The sequence below is a fragment of the Colletotrichum navitas genome, assembly GCF_030913465.1.
Source record: "Colletotrichum navitas strain CBS 125086 chromosome Unknown LY79scaffold_8, whole genome shotgun sequence".
In the NCBI taxonomy this organism is placed as follows: Eukaryota; Fungi; Ascomycota; class Sordariomycetes; order Glomerellales; family Glomerellaceae; genus Colletotrichum; species Colletotrichum navitas.
In genome coordinates this window covers 238973-257259 of record NW_026850554.1, presented here as the reverse complement: position 1 = coordinate 257259, position 18287 = coordinate 238973, and the positions used below count along the sequence as shown (strand labels likewise).

Here is an 18287-nt window from a genome sequence, read left to right as displayed (position 1 = left end):
TGGGGGCCAGAGCTTCTCTGCTTGGTGTCATTTGTTGCGCTGGCTTCCATGCTCAACCACCCCTAGTCGGCTTAGTCAGGCAGAGTTTCCCGGGGTCCTCATTCTCAGTGATGAAGCTGCCGCCGACAGTGAAGTGGGACCAGACGACGTCAAATGGAAAACGCAACCCGGTACGTACCGATCATCTGTTCCACTGCTCAGTCTGCAGACTTCCTCGCTCTACAAGTCATACAAAAAGCGTGTTTTATTGTATGGTTCTTGGTCTGCCCAAAGGTTCTTGCCGCATCCGCAAACTGTCCTCAGAAGAAGAGTCTGCCTTGGATTCAATCCAGTACATCTCTTGCCTTCACAGATCTGGTCTGAGCTCAGGCACAGAGCTCCCCCCATCCCACCATGGATTTCGACGATGATGCCCCCCCCGATCTAGTAGAGACGGGCACCGAGCTGCAGGAAGAGCTGCCTCCTTCGGAAAGACAGATCAAGGTCCCCATAACTATCGTGACCGGCTATCTTGGTGCTGGGAAGACGACTTTGCTCAATTACATTTTGACGGCTCAGCATGGAAAGAAAATTGCTGTCATCATGAATGGTCAGTTATCAGACGGTCAACAAATAAAATCAAATTGCGCTAACGTTGTTTGTAGAGTTTGGCGACTGTAAGGATGTGCTCATCAATCAGGGTGGTTAGAGATGCTTACACATTCAAGCACTCGATATCGAGAAGTCTCTCACTGTAAACAAGGGTGACGAGCAAGTGGAGGAGTGGCTGGAAGTTGGCAACGGGTGCATCTGCTGCTCTGTTAAGTAAGGGACCGTACATCTGGTGTGAACAAGACTAACACAGGTCAGAGACACCGGCGTCAATGCCATCGAATCGCTCATGGAAAAGAAGGGCGCATTTGACTACATTCTGTTGGAAACCACAGGCTTGGCCGACCCTGGTAACCTCGCCCCCCTGTTCTGGGTCGACGACGGCCTGGGAAGTACCATCTACTTAGACGGCATTGTAACGCTGGTCGATGCGAAGAACATCCTCCGCAGTCTCGATGACCCCGCGGGCAAGATCGAAATTGACGAGGACCACAAGGAGAACGACAGCCACGGCCATGGCCCGCTTATGACGACCGCCCACGTCCAGATCTCGCACGCCGATGTCGTTGTCATTAACAAGTCGGACCTCGTTTCTGAGGAAGAGTTGAACCAAGTCAGGTCGAGGATAGAGTCCATCAATGGCATAGCAAAGATCCACATCACCAAACAGAGCGAGGTGCCTCAGCTCGAGGGCTTCCTACTGGATTTGCATGCATACGACCAGATTACGGAGCTTGACATCAGCCAAAAAGGGCACAGCCACTTAGATCCCGTGAGTGAACGTTGCCAAGGGTTTTATGATGAATGTTGCTAATCTCATAGACCATCTCCACTGTTTCGATTCCTGTACCAAAACTGTCGCCCTCACAGTTGGACAATGTCGATAAATGGCTGCGCAAGATACTCTGGGATCGCCGACTTCCTGGGGATGAGGCAACAGTGCTTGAGGTCCACCGGTCAAAAGGCCGACTCATCTTTGACAACGGCGATGTCAAGCTTATCCAGGGCGTTCGGGAGATATTCGAGATACTCGACTCGCCGGATCAATCGCGCGAGGCGGCGCAAGCTCACGAGGGCAAAATTATCCTCATTGGAAGACACCTGAAGGGCGTTGACTTTGAAAAGAGCTTCGCGGACCTCCTCATCTTGAGCACATAGCAATCAACACATGCATCGTACACCTCATGATTCGACATAGCGGGGTGGACTCTGCCCAGGCTGGTGATGTTCGTTGCTCCAACGTAGATAGTCAGCCCAGAGAGCTTGGACACAATCGCTGTAAAGCGGCGTGAATGCCGGACGTGGTGGGAAGCCACGCGCACCAAAAAAGTATGAGCAGATGGTCTATCCAACAAGAAGACCATGCAGCCTGGTTGCGTTGGCACAAACGCATTGTAGGAAATGAGCAACTGGTAGAGGAAGTGAAATGTGTAGGTGCTCGGCACCCCGTCAATAGCCCATACCAGAGACGGCCTTGACAATTCGAAGGCCAGAAGATCAACGCAGACCCGGGAGCCATGATTCCTGTTGCGACCCTCGAAAGCCCCCAAGGGCCCTCAAAAGCATCAGCAGCAGCGGGTCGTTGTAAAAACTGTCATCCCATGTATTGGGAACAACATGATGTTAGAAAAAGACCCCAGGAACACGTACCGCAGTAGCGCAGGTTCGCACTGATGCAGGGGTTTTTGGAGGGGCTCAAGGCGCACAGGCCATCGGATCCATCTTTGACCGGTCTTCCGCTCGTCAGTGTTGGCTGGGCTTTCGGCCTCTCACTGAAGTGTGCAGTACAAACAATCCCCGGTAGAGCTTCTTTGCGTGCAAGCTTCGAGCCACAACGATCCTTCGAGCGAACTCGACCCATCGGCGATCCGAATTGAACCCCGAACCCCTCTCGACGTCTACCTATACGACGCGACCCTTCATTGCGATCATTTACCGCGAAGATCCTTCACCATGAACCGACCAGGTAGGCTTGATCCTCTGTTGTCTCCTTTCAGCCTCGGGGTACCCCGCCGTTTGCATGTCCATCAAGGCCACCTGGATCTCGTCGCGACTCTCAATGCTGGCCAATACGATTCTGTACCATCGAAAATCCTCTTTGGATACTGTAACGATGCATGCGACACGTGACGCCACCGGCGATGCTCTCAGTAGACCCCCCTCGCCATCCTCAGCAACCGACATAGAGGTTGAGCCTTGACGCTTGGCGCCGGCCGAGCCCGACGTAGATATGGATTCTCGATGGACAAACAGGGGCCTCGTTTGAAGCTTGATCCTTAGGGAACAACCCTAGAACTCTCAGAAAGTCTCATTACCAGTTCCCCAAGCTGACAATGGGCGCAATCAGTAGGAGTAGCTCCTCAATCACTGCGTGGCATACCGACAGGTTTTGGTGGCCAGCAGCAGCAGCAGCAGCAGCAACAGCCTGGGAGGACAGTAACAAACAGGTTACCAAATGGCAAGATAGGTACAGTCACAAAACCTTTGTCTGTGTTCTTTGCGGCCACATGCGACCGACAAGAAGAGGAAGAAGCAGTACGTTAACGTAGAGTGTTTGGAATACACAGGCAGTAACGGGTCAGGCTGGGCATTTGGAGGAGGGGTGCCCATGGGAGGTGCTGGTCTGCAAAATCAAGCCCGTCAACTTGGAGGAAATGTGAGCTTTGCCCAGAGCCTAAGCGGGTCGCAACCGGCAACACCGCTTGACCTTTCGTACGTTCTTTCCTCCTTCTCCCTTCTCGCGCGGCCATCCCCTGCCCTACCTCACTTCTGCCCCGACTATCACCTTCCGCACGCAACGACAACACCAGCTGCTACAATCCGACCTTCACACCCAACCGCACTTTGGTTCTTCTACTCTCCTTTCCCCTACTTCGCCTTGACTTTCTGTTCTCCACAACCATGGGCAAAAAGTCGCGCCTGGTTCGAAAGAAAACCGCCGCAAAGGAGAAGATGGACCCTCCTTCTCCCCCAGGCCAACAGCCTAAGAAGGGTTACGCTGAGGTTCTCAAGAAGTAATTCTTTTCTGGGATTTAATTCTGACTGTGACCTTGACCCCATCTTCCTCTTTGGCGCAACTTCATCTCAAGTCTCTCAGCAATTTAACGACGGCAGTTACTGACTTTTGAAGTAGCGAATTTCCCTCCCTCTCCAACAACGCCCAGATGAACACCAGCGGCCAGTCAAACATGTGGTCATCAACAGCATCGCGAAACCTGGGTGGTGGGCCTGTGCCACGCAACCAGCAGTCAACACCACTCTCAGCACAGAGCGCGCAGGATGAGTTGTTCACCCCTTCGTCAGCGCGCCAAGGTGCCTTCCGCTTCGGTAACCAGACCAGCGGGGCCCCGACTCCCCAGTCACAGTCCAATCCGGTAGATGATTTCCCGCCTCTGAACCGAAACGCGAACGGTGAGATTGGTGGCGAGCGTGGTGGCAACTTGATGCCTTCTCTGGGCTTCGGTAACCAGGCGACCGGCTCGTCCGCAGCGATACCTCCTCCCCGAAGCGCAGGCGCAGGTAACGGCCTGCTTAATGCGCTCTCAGCGAACAGTAGACCAGATGGCCGCTCACCGTCGATCGCCAGCGCGCAGGGTATGCCACCCTCCCCGCGTTACACACTTCTTCCCACTGACGAGACTCAAGACCAACCAAGAACGCAAGACTCATCTGTTGACAAGAGTGGTGCTCTCCACACAGAGGCATCTGGCGACAGCAGCTCATCTCAAGCCGCAGAAAGCCGGAACCCCCTAGGAGCTATTGGTAACGACTCGGTTACCGGTAAGACGAAGGATGAGAAGGACGGCCAGTCTCTCGAGGTCCAGGACCCCCTGGCGGGAATGGCTCCAATCGACAAGTTCGGCATGAAAGGTCTGCGCGTTCTCATGAACAACTACCCCAGCTACGCAGCGCTCATGCAGGGAATGGATCCCAACGAGTTTGGTCTTAATGTCAATTCTTCAGAGTAAGGAAATTGAGGCTCGTGGGGCGGACCATCCGCTAATCGCTACAGTCTCATCTCTACGCAGATTTACTCTCTCTTTGACGACACGCCACCGCGTCCCGCCATTCCCAACGTCCGTCTACCTGAGTGTTACAAAGTGACCAACGTCCAGCCTATCGATACAAAGATCCCATCTTTTAACGAAGAGACCCTCTTCTGGATCTTCTACAGCTGCACGCAGGACATCAAGCAGCACTTGGCTGCGGTCGAGCTGTGGGTGTCTTGGTCTCTTTCTCATCTACTTTAGCTGACTAGGATACAGACACAACCGAAACTGGCGGTGGCACAAGAAGTTGCATATCTGGCTGACTAAGGATGAGCTTATGATGCCCACCAGTCTTGGCCCTCATCACGAGCGCGGCTACTACATCGTCTGGGACACCACCAACTGGCGTAAGGAACGGGTATGTCTCAGCTAATCTTAATCATCTGTCAATTTGTACCGGCAGCTAACCTTTGATACAGAGGGAGCTCACGCTGCACTATGGGGATCTTGAGACGAACCTGGTACAACCTGCTGCATAGTTCAATTACGGTTACGGCGGGGTTTCTTGTCGTGTTGACGAGGGCTTGGAACGGCTTCATACCTGGGCACTGGGCATTTCGCCAAACAGGCGTTGAATTCATGTTTATGCAGCAACGTTTTACAGGCTTCCGGATTGAAGCTGGACTAAGCATATGGCACAAGCTGCCTAACACCGCTTTGTGTGTATGAATGAATCACTGATTAATGGGGATAACCTACGGCCGTCGACGAAGGGAAATAAAAAGGACGATGCCGATGATTCGAAGAGAAAAAAAAAACCCGATTTTCGTGTGCTCCGTTTTGCAAACAGGTATTGTGGGATAGTACGTAGTTGGTCACCTCCAACGTTTGTTGTGAATCCCGAGCTGTGGTGTTTTCGGGCCGGGGAGTGGGTCGCCAATGACGGCCCCGTGCGCCCCTTCCTGTCGCGGAAAACTCCGGCTTTGCGCCACATAAGCTCCTAATCCCTGCTTGGTGAACGAAGGACGATGAACTCATCAACTCCATAAAAGCTACCAGCGGGACTCCACGTATCAATTCGACCACGTCCCGATCCCACGCCCAGCAGCGACACGATCTCTCGCCTCTCCACGTCAGTACCTCATTCCCTGCGAAGCGTGCACCGATCAATCTCTCTCGGTCGAAAGACTTGAACACATCTCACTCAAGCGAAAGTTTGCAACCTTGGCCGGGTCCTTAACGAACGACCCGAACGAGCCTCCGATCTGACTGGAACGCAACCCCGACCACACACGCATACACACGTGCACACCAACACACGGTACCCATGGCGAACGAGCAGATCTCGCTGCCGTATCTGGTGGTGATTCTACTGGTGACGGCGTTCGTGATTCGATTCCTCTTCTTCTCGCCAGCCCCGCCGCCAGCGCCTCGACAGAGCGCCCAGTCGGTGCTGCGCATGCGAGAGGCGGCGGTCGAGAGGATACAGCAAATGTTCCCGCAGGTCGAACGACGGACCATCCTCTGGGACCTGCAGAGAAATGGGGGCAACATCCAGGCGACGTCTGAGAGGATTCTTGCGGGACGAATGGAGACGGTTAGTACTTGCCTCGCTTGTTCAGCTCCCCGCGCATGGGAAACTGCCGCAATAGCGGCACTGGTAATGGTTACTTGGTATCCGCCAGAGCTACCTATCGCGGCGCCTGATGCCATCTTGCAGAGCGCAGCCTCGCTGACTGTAACATGACCCACAGCCTCCCATCACATTCCAGCCTCCTCCCCCGCCAGGAGCTAATAACGCGACGGCGAGCTCCTCGACACCGGCCAAGGCGGCCGAGAAGCCGACGCAGCCGGACCTGATTACACGGTACAGGCTGCAGGACAAGATCTCGGCACAACAGCGTGAACAGGCCGAGGCGGAGAATGAGAAGGCTAGCAGGGGGTGGAGCTCGAACCGCGACGAGAGGCAGTCGCTGCTCCAGAAGCGGAGGGACGAGATGATCCTTGCGGCGAGGCGGAAGATGGAGGCCAAGATCGCCGCGGAGAAGGCAGCGAGCTGAGGGGGGCTCCGGATGGCGGTTTCTGAGAGTGCCTTGAACAAGAGTGTTTTATTTTCACGAGCGTAGTGTAGGGACAGTAGCGGGTTTGTACATTTGGGAATTTGCACACGCGCACACACGCATACAGCGAGAGTCTAAGATGTGGTGGTAGCTGGGGATTTAATCCAATACGCGAAGATACTGTCACCAGCAAGGTTCGAACACGACCCCGGCGTTTGATCTTGAGTCAAGTCCTACGCAATGTACCGTGATCCCTTAGGGGCAGCCAGTCGTATCAAGGAATTACAGAGGCGATCGACAAGAAACCCCGATAAGCACATGCCGACAAGGCGCCTGCATCTGACGCGACATCCTATTGCGCTGCCAGTCTAAAGGGAGACCCCTTCTCTGTGTGGCAGAAGTTGGAGCGGGGGGTAGGGGTGCTGGCCGCCCGCTTGACCGCAATGAGGAAGCCGTAATGAACGGCCGGTCGTGTTATCGCGTTCGCCCCGTATCCATTCACTTCGTCCTCCATCATTTTAGTCGCGATGGCTTTGACAGGCATCTGGTGCCTCACAAACACGGCATGCTGTCCAAAGCCATGACCACATGCCCGGCTCAGCCGAGGGCCCAGTCGAAGTGGAATCAGGACCAACCTGGTAGATATCTTGTCTCACGTGACCCGGACAACGACAAGACAAAGCGATCTTATCCAACAAAGTCGTTGCACAGTCGATGCGGCGATGGGCGTTGGCCTGCCATGTTAAAAACCACCCACATGGGCACATCTTGGTCAATCTTCCTCCTTGTCTTTAATAATCACTATGGTGTATGCAGTTTCTGCCCGCCGCCGAGTTGAGGCTTTGCTCTAGGTGAGCTTGCTTCATAGGACGGGGGAAACGGCCATCCACTGCGGCTTGACTTTTCCAGGCGGCGGCTTCGAGTGCATCCAGCCGGCCGGCGTTGTACAGCGCATACAATTTTAATTTTAATTTTAATATATATATATATATATATATTTTTACCTGAGACATTTTTTTTCCGTTGTCAAGGGTGGGCCGTCGGCGTCGAGGTGGTTTGGGGGGGGGGGGGGCTCGATGCTAGTGTTTTTGTCGTCGACCCCTTGGACCTCGATGCACGACAGCTAGACACGTGGGCTTTCTCTTCAGCTTAGGCGTGCAAAGTGAACTTATCCTATGGAGGGGGGCTTGGACCAACCCCGCCATTCAACGAAAATGAACAGGAGAGCCAGAGAGCCTTGCCGGTTTTGTTCGGTTCCGGCGGCACAAAGGAAGGAAAAGGAGAGACATTTTTATAACAGAGCGTTCAGCGTTCAGGTCAAAGGAATCACATTCGGAGCCCGGCCTTGCCAGGGCCTGGGCCGCATGTACCTCGTCTTGCTTCTCCCAAAGCGGCGGGTTGATCGAGGAAGAAGGGTCTGGGGCGAAACGTTAGGGTCTCCCTAGGCTACCGACATCGCTTTGGCGTTAGCTGTCCTCTTTTTCCCATTCCTGGTGTTTGGTGCATAGCGGCAGGCTGTCGGCGATTCTCGGGGTCGTCTGGGTGGTCCCCTAGATATCCCCCCCTCTCTACCTCCCGCCTTTCAGATCTAAGAGAAAGACCCTGCATCCGCGGCATGCCAGGAAAGGAATCCGAGGTTTACTGGGGCGTGAACGAAGACGAGAAGGGCGAAGGAGAACGGTGTGCAAGTGGCAAAGCCAAGCGGCAGCGACGCCACAAGGAAGCGCCAGAACCAAGTTCGTCAAGTGATAGTGCGATAGTGCCAGGATAGGCATAGAGAACAGACAGCAGGCTAGAGAGGTTGAGGCGAGGGTTTGTTCGACCCGAGGGATCTCGCCTCTGGCTGGTTCGTGGGGTACGAGGGGACTCTGGTGTAGTATTTACCACCTAGATGGTGTGGGAGGTGCCCGGGAGGGGACTCAGGGAGTGGTTGGAGGATTTCCAAGATGCGGCTGGCGGCTGGATCTCACTCGCTGGGCTGCGCTTCTAGCGCCGCCTGCGGTACTATACCAAGGTACCTTTGGTGCGATGTAGTACCTACTGCGTATGTACAACACTGGGACGCCGCAACCTGTCACTGCATGCCCGTCATTTGCTGCTGATCCCATGCCGGGAACCTGTATGGCCTCAACAATCGAATCGGAAATCCCCAAGCAATGCATGACCTCCCATGAAGTCACGTAACGAGCACTGCGTGTGGGCGTCGCAGCTGCCAATCTGCAGCTTCAATGGCAGAAGACGGCCCCCCCTGCAACACTGACCGTTTAGCATCCGTCCTACGGTGTACACTACTTGTGCACATGCCCCGTGGGACTGTATTGTACGATGTATGGATGGACTGTAGTTAAGGTACTTTGTAAGATGGACCGGGAAAGGGAGGGCACCTTTTCTCATGCAGAGGTAATGGCGCAATAGGCCGTAGGCCATGTGCTTTCATTGCCTCCTGTAGTGTACCAATACCTAACCTATAGGTAGTGTAGGATACCGTGGGTGGGTGGGTAGCATGAGCATTGGCATGGATGTATCGGATTAGAGAACCGATAAGCCCCGCTCCGACCCAACATTTCTTGTCTTTCACATGCTTTGGAGAACGTATCTCTTTTCGTTCCCAGTGCGTTCCGGTACTCACCCGAAAAGCAAGGCGAACACTGAGGGACAGAAGAAAAGGCTCGTGGACACGGGTGCAGGTAGTACTTGGTAGACGGCGGGGCGGCGTTTCAAGCACTCAGCGTGCTTAACTGTGCACTTGTTGATGAGCGTTTCGCGGTAACTCTGCTTAGGACGCAGTAACAAACGTTACAAAGGGTCTCGAGGACTCGAATACCCGTGCTTCGAGAGGTATTGACTGGCAAACACAAGGTAAACTTTCCTGCTCTGACGGGGAAGCTGTTTACCCTCTTGTATCGGACGAGGCAGAACACAGAACTCGGCCGCTACCGATGGACAAAGTACAGCCCGCAAAATATATGCAACAACAAAAAAATAAGGAATCCTTGGAGAAACCACAACCCGCCCGGCGAGACTTATCAACTACCACACACTTCCTGACCTTTCCTTTGCGCACTCCAGCTCCACTTCCACCTCTTCCGGTTTATTGTGCTGGTCGCCTTACACCACCTTTACCTAGCCTCTCTCCCCGAGTCTTTTTTCTTCCTCTCTTTTCCCCTCTCCCTCTCTCCCTCTCACTTGTTTGGTTTCTTTGTCTTGCTTTACGACTTTATGTTCTTCCAACCCCCTCATAGAGCTTCACCTCACGGACTCTGACCTGCATCACACTCCTGCTCTCCCGCTATCCCACCGTGCTTGTCGTCGTCTCTTTCGGCTGCCATCTTGAATCGAGGCATTCCAGTACCACACTCACCTTGGAGACGGTCCCTCGTAGGCGTGATCGCATTCAAACGTTGGTTTCCACAGAGGAGACTTTATTTGAACCTTGTCAAACACGCTTTTCGCCCACATTCCCCGACCCGTAGGCTACAGGCGCCGGGCTAGAATCGATCGCCGTCGAACCATAGCATTCCTACGCTGGCGATAACGCTCCCGGTCCCAAGCCTAGGAGCCTCCTCACCAGATCACCAGGGAGTGAGAACAGACCGCCACGCCCATTTCACCGAATTCCCTAACACCCCTGGGTTGTTGTGGTCTCCCACCGGAAAGCCACCACCATTGCGGACGGACGTGCCTCGCGCCTCTCCCGACAATAAAAACAGAATGCCCCCCCTGCGACCCTGGGGTCCTATTTTTGAGGAAATCACCCTGCCGCAGAATAGAATGTCCTCGACTGTCTTCTCGATGCTGCCCACGTCCCTTCAGTCCAGGCTCCCGCCGCTGCGGTCCATCCGCAAGAGCGCCAGCATGCAGACCCTCTCCTCGAGCAGGCAGTCGCACACCCGCTCGCTGTCGGGGCTCGACGGCATGCACCCCAACATCACCCAGGCACGCATCATCTCGGAGAGCACCGAGGAGCACATGAGTCTGGTGGCCACGGAGCACCACCAGTCCTCGCGGACGTACGAGATGCGGTCTGCAGCCGACAAGCACGAGCAGGACCGGCGACAGGCGGAACAATACCGCCTACAGCAACAGGAGGCAGCGAGTCAGTGCTCGAACGTGGATTGGCGGTTTGCTCAACAAGGTAGGGTTCATCAAGACGAAACCGCGTTCGAGAGGCCCCGCAGCTGACATTACCATCTTGCAGGCCTTGCTTTGATTGCCGTCGCTCAGGATGAGCTAAGACAGCCCTCGCGGCGGCCGGCAGTGGACTTTGAACGGAAAGCATTCCTCGACGGTGTCGAGTACATCCTCAAGGCGCTCCCAAGCGACCTGAACGAACACGAGCTCCATCGACTCCGCACGTCGACACCGTCTAACTTCATCCCCTCTACCCCTCCCAACAGCCGCGCGTATTCGCCATCGCGGGGCGCAAATAACGGGCGCTCGATCCTCCACAGGGGCGTGCAGACGGCCGTCGTCAACATCTTCCTCATTATTCATCTGGCGCTTCCATACCTCATCCTCCTGCTGCGGCTAGCAGCCCGCACGGAGCGGGAGTACCGGATATCGGAGAATCTGGTGGGCGCGGGTATGGGTCTCGCCAACGCCATCGGCAGCAAGGGCATGCGCATAACCGGCGCCTTGTGCAACGTCGGCGACGGCAGGCTCGGGCAGGCTCTCACAGAAGCAATTGCCTGGACAGTCGAGGGCTTCACAGGCGGCTTGTCCGATGGCGTCGGCGAGGGTCTGTCACTCGTAGCGCCCAAACGACAATGAGAGGGGGGGAACCACAGCCAGGATGATATCTAAACGGTAGAAAGGAAGTTCCTTGGGTTTTGTGTTTAGACTTTGGAGTATATTCTTGTTTCCCATGTCAGGTTGGACAGGAGGCTGGCTACTGGGATGTGAACGGACGCATAACGGGTTTTCAACCAAATCTGACCATTGGGGGAAGGGGATGGGGGCATGTTGAAATCTGTCGAAGATTCCCGTTTATTTCCATCGGATTTCTGGGGCGAGACAAAACGGCCAGGCGGGTCTCTCCGGGTCAGATTTACCTCTCATTGCGGCAGGGTGATTTCACAAGGTGTGTGTGAATCTACAACGATCAGGATGATCGAAATGTTAGTTGAGCAATCACGGTAGGAATGAACGATACGTATGATAGAAATGAATTCCCATAGAACCTTCATCTGCGTTTGCAAACCTCATCGTGTGAAACACCAATCAGTCGGTTTGCATATGAGCTGAGTCCTGGCGAATCGAGCGTAACGGCGAGCCAAACTCCGGTCACACCACAAATATGGATGTGATACAGGAAGGTACGGGTATTGATTAGCAGGATCCACGCTGCTCAGCGCCGTACACTAGAGCTACCTGGAGTTTCGAAGATATAAACAACGATTGGCCATTACCGTACGGTGTAGTGGTATTTGTATGTAGGTGTACCCTGGGTAGGTAGGTAGGTAGGTTGTCAAGCAGACAGGTCCTGCTGGTTCGATTCGAGGAAAGAGGGTGTTCTGGTGTTCCAGCCGTCCCTTCCAAGTGCTAAATCTGTGGGACCGGAACAAAAGTCGGAGCCACACGGCGTCCCCTGTAAGGGATGACCCACCTTAACGTGAGCGAATGAGCCGATAAGGCCAGGAAAAAATTGTTATCGCTTCGCCTCCTGTTATTTGGATAGCGAGAAAAAAGTTACAACAAACACTCCGTCCTTTTGACATCTCACCCATCCACTCCCGTCGCTCCCTTCATCATTCTGCTCCCTACTCCCGATCAAACGAGTTGTATTGTATCATTGTTTTTCTCTTCAGTTAATACTGTCTTTAATCACAAACCAAATGTTCCGACAATCCCTCAGAAGATGCGCCCGCATCGGCGGCGCAAGCTTCGCGACTCCTTCCCTCCGAACAACGAGGCCCGTTACTCTCAAGTCCATCGCGCAGTCTTCACAAAGTACACTTCGCGCTCCCCTCAGCATCAATGCATTCAGACGCTACTCCAGCGAGGCTGCTGTCGCAGAAGCTGCTGAGCCAGCCGCCAAGACTCAACAGCCCTCTGGTCCCATAACAAAGTTTGCGGATCTTCGCAAGTTGGGCGTGCACGACAGGTTGGTCAGCACCATTATCGACGGCATGAAGTATGAGACCATGTCGGATGTGCAGAGCAAAACGATTGAACCGGCTCTCAAGGGCATGGATCTGTAAGTTGCACCCAACACTAGGCTCTCCTCCCGTCCAGTCACTCACGGTCTCTCAGGGTCGCCCAGGCGAAGACCGGTACCGGAAAGACCCTGGCGTTTCTCATCCCCGTTCTGCAGAGAATGCTCGCGGTGGACCCCTCGCTTGCCACCCGCGGGGCACGTTTCTCCGCCGACTCCACTGACATTCGAGGAATCATCATCTCTCCCACCCGTGAGCTCGCCGAGCAGATTGCCGTCGAGGCCCAGAAGCTGTGCGCCAACACGGGTCTGGTTGTCCAGTGCGCCGTCGGTGGAACAAGAAAGAACGACATGCTCAGGAGGACGCAGAGAGAAGGATGCCATCTTCTCGTTGGTACGCCTGGGCGTTTGAACGACCTCCTCTCGGACCGCCACAGTGGTATCAGCGCCCCGAATCTGGCCGCTATCGTTCTTGATGAAGCCGACCGCATGCTCGATGTCGGCTTCGAGAGGGAGCTGCAGGAGATTGTTAATGAGCTTCCCGACCCTCGCACTTCGCAGCGCCAGACCTTGCTCTTCTCTGCCACCATCCCCAAGAACGTCATTGCCCTAGCCCGGCAATGGGTCCGCGCCGACAACTTTGACTTCATCCAAACTGTCTCCACCGACGACGTCCTCACTCACGAGAAGGTGCCGCAACATGTTGTCAAATGCAAAGGCTGGGCCAACGTTGTTCCGACCCTCTATGAGCTGATGGAAAAGGAAATCGAGAAGCGTCGCAACAACCCGGAGCTGATGCCTTTCAAGGCGCTTGTGTTCCTCCCCACGTCCGGCTTTGTCGATCTCGTTGCCGATGTTGATCAGAGAATGAGGTTCAACCGTGACAGAATTATGAGCTGGAGAATCCACGCCAAGCTCACCCAAGCTCAGCGCACCAACGCGTCCAACAGATTCCGTGATACCAAGTCCGGCATTCTGTTCTCCACTGATGTCACCGCTAGAGGTCTCGATTTCCCCAATGTCACCCACGTCATCCAGGTCGGCTGCCCGTCGGTTCGTGAGCAGTACATCCACAGGCTCGGCCGTACAGGTCGCGCAGACAAGGAGGGCGAGGGATGGCTCATCATTCCCGAGTGTGAGACCGACCTTGCCCGCAGTGAGCTCGCGGGTCTTCCCATCAAGCCCATCACGGAGTTTGAAGCCGCTCACTTCGATTTCACCAGCCAAGAGCTACCGTCGGAGCTGACGACAAAGGTAACAGAGGCCACCTCCCAGCTTCGCGAGCAGACTCTAAGCTCAGCCTACCTTTCGCTTTTCGGACAGCGCGCTGGTGATATCCAGCAGAAGGCCGACGAGCTGAGAGAGTGGTTCGTCCACGCCATGGGGATGGATAACACGCCAGCGATTAGCGCCTCTGTCGTCCAGAAGAGCGGGTTGCGCAACGTTAGGGGCCTCAACATCGCCGAACAAGAGCCCTTCTTTGGCAGAGGCGGAGTGGGCCGCGGCCGCTTCGACGATCGCGATTCTCGGGATGCTTTCTCCGACCGTGATGGCTTCTCCAACCGTGGTGGCTTCTCCGACCGTGGTGGCTTCTCCGACCGTGGTGGCTTCTCCGACCGTGGTGGCTTCTCCGACCGTGGTGGCGTTCGCTCCCGCAGGGACCCCTTTGAAAGGATGGGGCTCGAGAGCTCCGATCGCCATTCCCGCGGCGGCTCCCGCAGGAACGGACGTTCTGACCGCAATTTCAACAGACGCGAAACGGCTTCTTTCTAGGCGTTGAGCACGAGTATGACGAGGGGGAAAAGAAAGAGAAGGCCGTCGATGAAGTGGAAGAAGTCTGGCACTACGTTTTGACGACTTCGGAGCGGAATTAGACACGTCATACCTTCACTACCCCTTCCAGGTACACCATCCCCTCCCTCCTTTTGTATCATACCTTTTTGTACGGAGCACGGAAGAACGGCTTTGCTTATCGACACGGGGGTTTAGAGTTGTGTGTGTCACTGCCACTATTACCAGAACGGGCTGAACCCAAATGTGCTTAAGCCACTGTATACCAAAGGGGAAAAGAAAAGACGAGCACGAAATCAGTTAGCCATGTAACAAAATCCGGGTCATAAATGGACCCCCCGAATCTCTTCTTCAAAAGAACTCTTGGCCCTCTGCTTTTATATGTGACATCTCTCTCTCACTTTCTCTGTGCGTGTGCCCTCTCGGTATGTGTGATTACGGTATCGCCATACCCTGCCATGGTAACGATGGTCCTTTTCCCTGTGTTGGTCCAAGAAAAGCTTCCCTCGAGTATAACATCAGTACCGCTCCGTACAACGCCAGTCGATGGATGCCGCTTGCAGCGCTTATTCAAGCCGATCACTTTTTTAAGCGGCCATACACGCCTTCCCCTCCCTAGAACCCCCAAACGCCCTGACAAGGAAGCCAGAAGAAGAAAATGCGCCTCCCTTGGGGATGAGAATCTTCAGCGCCAGAAAGCACGAACCCAAGCAACTGCTCGCCACTTTCTTATCGGCCGGCCAGGAGCGCATTCGCGTCCCAGAGAAGAACCCTCTCGTCCCAGCCGACGGTCGCAACCCACCCGCCAACGCCGAACAAACACCAGTCCACGCCGACGACGAATTCGGTGTGTCTGTTCATAATCCCGACCTGCGCGCCAATCTGAGCCCCGCCCGGCGGCCCTGTCGGAGGCGCATTTGACCGGTCATCCCACAACCTGACCGTCATGTCATAACTCGCCGTCAACAGCAAGTCACTGGCGTGCGGGCTCCACGCGAGCCGGCGAACGGCGTACTCGTGCCCCTGCATGACGGCCAGGGGCCCTGCCGTCGGGTTCCTGATGTCGAACGTGCGCACGGCACGGTCGACGCCGCCCGTCGCGATGACGGTGTCGCGGTATTTGTTCCAATCGTGAGTGAGGACCTCGGCGGGCGCGGCGGAGGGGAAGGAAGGCCCTGCGGCGTGGACAGGGATCATGGAGGTTAGGTGGTAGCGCGAGGAGGCGGGCGTGCGGAGGTCGAAGATGCGGATCTGAGAGTCTGACGAGACGGCGGAGATGATGTGCGGGTTCGAGGGCTGGAAGGAAGCCGAGTAGGTGCAGTTCCCGACGGGGAGGGTACGGAGGGAGTGTTCGCGGGTCGGAGACCACTGAGACGGGAGTTAGCATGCAATAGCACGGATGGTGCCTTTTGAGTGGTGGACATGCCACTTTAATCGTGCCGTCCCACGAGCTGGAGACGAAGGTATCCTTCGTGATGGGGCTCCAGTTGACGGAAAAGGTCTCTCGCTTGTGCTCGTGGAAGTTCATGACGGGGAAGTCCTTGACGCCGAGGTCGAAGAGTTTGATGGAGCCATCACCGCAGGCGACGACGAGCTGGTTCTCGTTGATCTCGGACCAGGCGAGGTCATATTGGGAGTCGTTCGTGTCGAACCTGGCGGGCCGGTCGAGTGGAATTCAGTACCCGTTCATGGACCGAGGGAAAGGGCAAAGAAGGGGAACTCACGTCGTCTCGATCTCGACGCCCCGTGCTGTCAAGGCGAGGCAAAACACGCGGCCATTGCCGACGATGCCAAAGTTGGCCGATGACGCAACGGCGATGCGCGAGTCGTAGTAGGGCGAGTACTTGACGGCATACGGGTTGAAGCCCTGAGTGCGGAACTCGAGCATCGGGGCCATGGCGGGCAGGATGCGATGTAGTGTTTTGTTTGCTCAGAATGGGAGGGGTTTGTGCAGCATGCTGACCAGACACACAGACGGCATAGAAAAACATATGAACGCGGGCGGGATAGCTCTGCCCGGGGCGGTGATGTAACGCCGATCCGGGGTACCTCGGCAGACCGGTCGACAGTGTATGGCGGGGCAATACATACAGTAGGTGCTGGGAGATGCGATTATCGGGGCCTACGGTTTGAGGGGTCATCCTAGGAGACCGAGCACGTGAACAGGCGCCACACACGCGCCTCCTTGCGACGCCCTTGGGAAAACATTTGGAGAAGATGACGTTTGTCCGTGGAGTGACGGGTTTGCTGTCGAGATTGGAGACTCTTTCTTGGTGCACTCTTTTGACGACCCTGATGTAGTTTAAATCGCCATATGTCGACAATTCTGTGTTTCTCAACAACGTCATGGAGTCCTTCCTCGTCAGGAAAAAGCGTAAGCTGAGTCCGGCTATGGAAAAACAGGCGGACGACGACGACGAGCCCACAGAGGTGAAGCTGGCAATTCTCTCATCGCTTCACCCAAACATTGACCAAGAAGTGCTGTTGGACGTCCTTCTGGCGTATAACGGCTCGGTTGCAGAGTCGCTCCAAGCTCTGCAGACACCAAGCCTCCCGAAGAAGACCAGTGGAGTCACTGGCGCTCAAAGCTCCCTGCGACATTTCGCCATGAATTCTAGAGACGGCGACGCGGGGTCGGGCTTGCCGGGCAAAAAGAAACTCATGTCCAGGAAGGGGGCCACTCTTCACTTGTACGACCCAGTAGACATCGCCGAGCATACGCCCTGTACAGTGATCCACGGCTTCCTCCCGCCGGAGGAAGCGGACGACCTACTGCGCGAGCTCATGACGGAGGCCGAGTCCTTCGAGAAGAATGTGACGTTCAAACTGTTTGACAACGTCGTGGCCAGCCCGCACACTTCGGGCTTCTATGTGGAGAGCTACGACGAGATCCAGACGCAAAAGACCGACTATCTCTACAACGGTGCTAAGCTCAGCGACGTCCGCCGCATCACGCCGCAGCTCGTCAAGGTCAAGCCCAGAGTCGCCGAGGCTGTGAACCGGGAGATACAGACGAGGACCAGGACTCGCTACCCTGGAGGGAAGAAACTACGGTTTCAATCTCCCAAGCCGTGGGCCCCCAACTCGGCCTTCGTCAATTGCTACGACGGACCGCATGAGAACGTCGGGTGGCACAGCGATCAGCTGACCTACCTCGGTCCCCGCGCCGTCATTGGGTCTATATCTCTGGGCGTCGCACGAGAGTTCCGTGTGCGACGGATCGTTCCCAAGGATGGAGACGGCGGTGGCGGCGGTAGCAGCTCGACCGAGGACGCCGACGCCGAGGGTCAGATTTCAATCCATCTACCGCACAACTCGCTGCTTGTCATGCACGCCGAGATGCAGGAAGAGTGGAAGCACAGCATCGCGCCAGCACAGTCGATCGACCCGCACCCCGTCGCCGGTAACAAGCGTATCAACATCACCTACCGCGACTACAGGGCCGAGATGCATCCGCGCCACACCCCAAAATGCGACTGCGGCATTCCGTGCGTATTAAGGGTCGTGCAGCGGAAGAAGGAGAACCATGGGAAGTACTTCTGGATGTGCCACAGAGGCAATGTGCCCGGCAAGGACAGCTGCTCGTTCTTCCTGTGGGGTCGGTTCGACGATGACGGCAATCCTATCTGGACCCATGCGAATCGAAAACCGAAAGCTTGATAACTGTTGCACCTAGCGGAACGGACCCAACGGCATGCACGC

The 18287-nt window shown here is 55.5% G+C and overlaps 7 protein-coding genes across 7 annotated transcripts; 6 read left to right on the top strand and 1 right to left on the bottom strand.

The window, feature by feature from the left end:
- Positions 1–121: 121 nt before the first annotated feature.
- Positions 122–1795, top strand: LY79DRAFT_383047 (CobW/HypB/UreG). Its single transcript, XM_060552874.1, has 5 exons — positions 122–589; positions 645–656; positions 708–804; positions 850–1363; positions 1414–1795. The coding sequence occupies exons 1-5, from the start codon at positions 394–396 to the stop codon at positions 1747–1749; spliced, it is 1155 nt and encodes a 384-aa protein (XP_060418150.1). The 5' UTR covers positions 122–393; the 3' UTR covers positions 1750–1795.
- Positions 1796–2376: 581 nt separating this feature from the next.
- On the top strand, positions 2377–5550 carry LY79DRAFT_541412 (NOT2/NOT3/NOT5 family protein). The gene is made up of 8 exons (XM_060556929.1): positions 2377–2557; positions 2939–3058; positions 3159–3303; positions 3725–4185; positions 4237–4555; positions 4604–4807; positions 4857–4998; positions 5060–5550. Exons 1-8 carry the CDS (start codon positions 2545–2547, stop codon positions 5117–5119), a joined length of 1464 nt encoding a protein of 487 aa, XP_060418149.1. The 5' UTR covers positions 2377–2544; the 3' UTR covers positions 5120–5550.
- A 149-nt stretch (positions 5551–5699) lies between these two features.
- On the top strand, positions 5700–6869 carry LY79DRAFT_382973 (uncharacterized protein). The gene is made up of 3 exons (XM_060552873.1): positions 5700–5712; positions 5796–6177; positions 6335–6869. The coding sequence occupies exons 2-3, from the start codon at positions 5908–5910 to the stop codon at positions 6638–6640; spliced, it is 576 nt and encodes a 191-aa protein (XP_060418148.1). The 5' UTR covers positions 5700–5712; positions 5796–5907; the 3' UTR covers positions 6641–6869.
- A 3542-nt stretch (positions 6870–10411) lies between these two features.
- Positions 10412–11410, top strand: LY79DRAFT_666661 (uncharacterized protein; the record flags this gene model as incomplete). The annotated part of the gene is made up of 2 exons (XM_060563261.1): positions 10412–10775; positions 10839–11410. 2 exons carry the CDS (start codon positions 10412–10414, stop codon positions 11408–11410), a joined length of 936 nt encoding a protein of 311 aa, XP_060418147.1.
- A 1064-nt stretch (positions 11411–12474) lies between these two features.
- LY79DRAFT_508028 (DEAD/DEAH box helicase) lies at positions 12475–14567 on the top strand (the record flags this gene model as incomplete). The annotated part of the gene is made up of 2 exons (XM_060553887.1): positions 12475–12836; positions 12893–14567. 2 exons carry the CDS (start codon positions 12475–12477, stop codon positions 14565–14567), a joined length of 2037 nt encoding a protein of 678 aa, XP_060418146.1.
- A 373-nt stretch (positions 14568–14940) lies between these two features.
- On the bottom strand, positions 14941–16675 carry LY79DRAFT_382783 (WD domain-containing protein). Its single transcript, XM_060552872.1, has 3 exons — positions 16310–16675; positions 16012–16237; positions 14941–15953 (listed from the first exon to the last, which is right to left on the bottom strand). The coding sequence occupies exons 1-3, from the start codon at positions 16480–16482 to the stop codon at positions 15315–15317; spliced, it is 1038 nt and encodes a 345-aa protein (XP_060418145.1). The 5' UTR covers positions 16483–16675; the 3' UTR covers positions 14941–15314.
- Positions 16676–16931: 256 nt separating this feature from the next.
- Positions 16932–18245, top strand: LY79DRAFT_666658 (GRF zinc finger protein; the record flags this gene model as incomplete). Its single annotated transcript, XM_060563260.1, has 1 exon — positions 16932–18245. The coding sequence occupies one exon, from the start codon at positions 16932–16934 to the stop codon at positions 18243–18245; it is 1314 nt and encodes a 437-aa protein (XP_060418144.1).
- Between the last annotated feature and the right edge of the window lie 42 nt (positions 18246–18287).

Coding starts and splice junctions, on each gene's coding strand:
- LY79DRAFT_382973 (XM_060552873.1), top strand. CDS start 5,908: ATGGCGAACGAGCAGATCTCGCTGCCGTATCTGGTGGTGATTCTACTG. Junction 6,178..6,334: donor TTGCGGGACGAATGGAGACG/GTTAGTACTTGC, acceptor CATGACCCACAG/CCTCCCATCACATTCCAGCC.
- LY79DRAFT_383047 (XM_060552874.1), top strand. CDS start 394: ATGGATTTCGACGATGATGCCCCCCCCGATCTAGTAGAGACGGGCACC. Junction 805..849: donor TGCATCTGCTGCTCTGTTAA/GTAAGGGACCGT, acceptor AACACAGGTCAG/AGACACCGGCGTCAATGCCA. Junction 1,364..1,413: donor GGCACAGCCACTTAGATCCC/GTGAGTGAACGT, acceptor CTAATCTCATAG/ACCATCTCCACTGTTTCGAT.
- LY79DRAFT_541412 (XM_060556929.1), top strand. Junction 4,186..4,236: donor GTCGATCGCCAGCGCGCAGG/GTATGCCACCCT, acceptor ACGAGACTCAAG/ACCAACCAAGAACGCAAGAC. Junction 4,556..4,603: donor CTTAATGTCAATTCTTCAGA/GTAAGGAAATTG, acceptor TAATCGCTACAG/TCTCATCTCTACGCAGATTT.
- LY79DRAFT_382783 (XM_060552872.1), bottom strand. CDS start 16,482: ATGGCCCCGATGCTCGAGTTCCGCACTCAGGGCTTCAACCCGTATGCC. Junction 16,238..16,309: donor GGCGTCGAGATCGAGACGAC/GTGAGTTCCCCT, acceptor CCGGCCCGCCAG/GTTCGACACGAACGACTCCC. Junction 15,954..16,011: donor GGGACGGCACGATTAAAGTG/GCATGTCCACCA, acceptor CTCCCGTCTCAG/TGGTCTCCGACCCGCGAACA.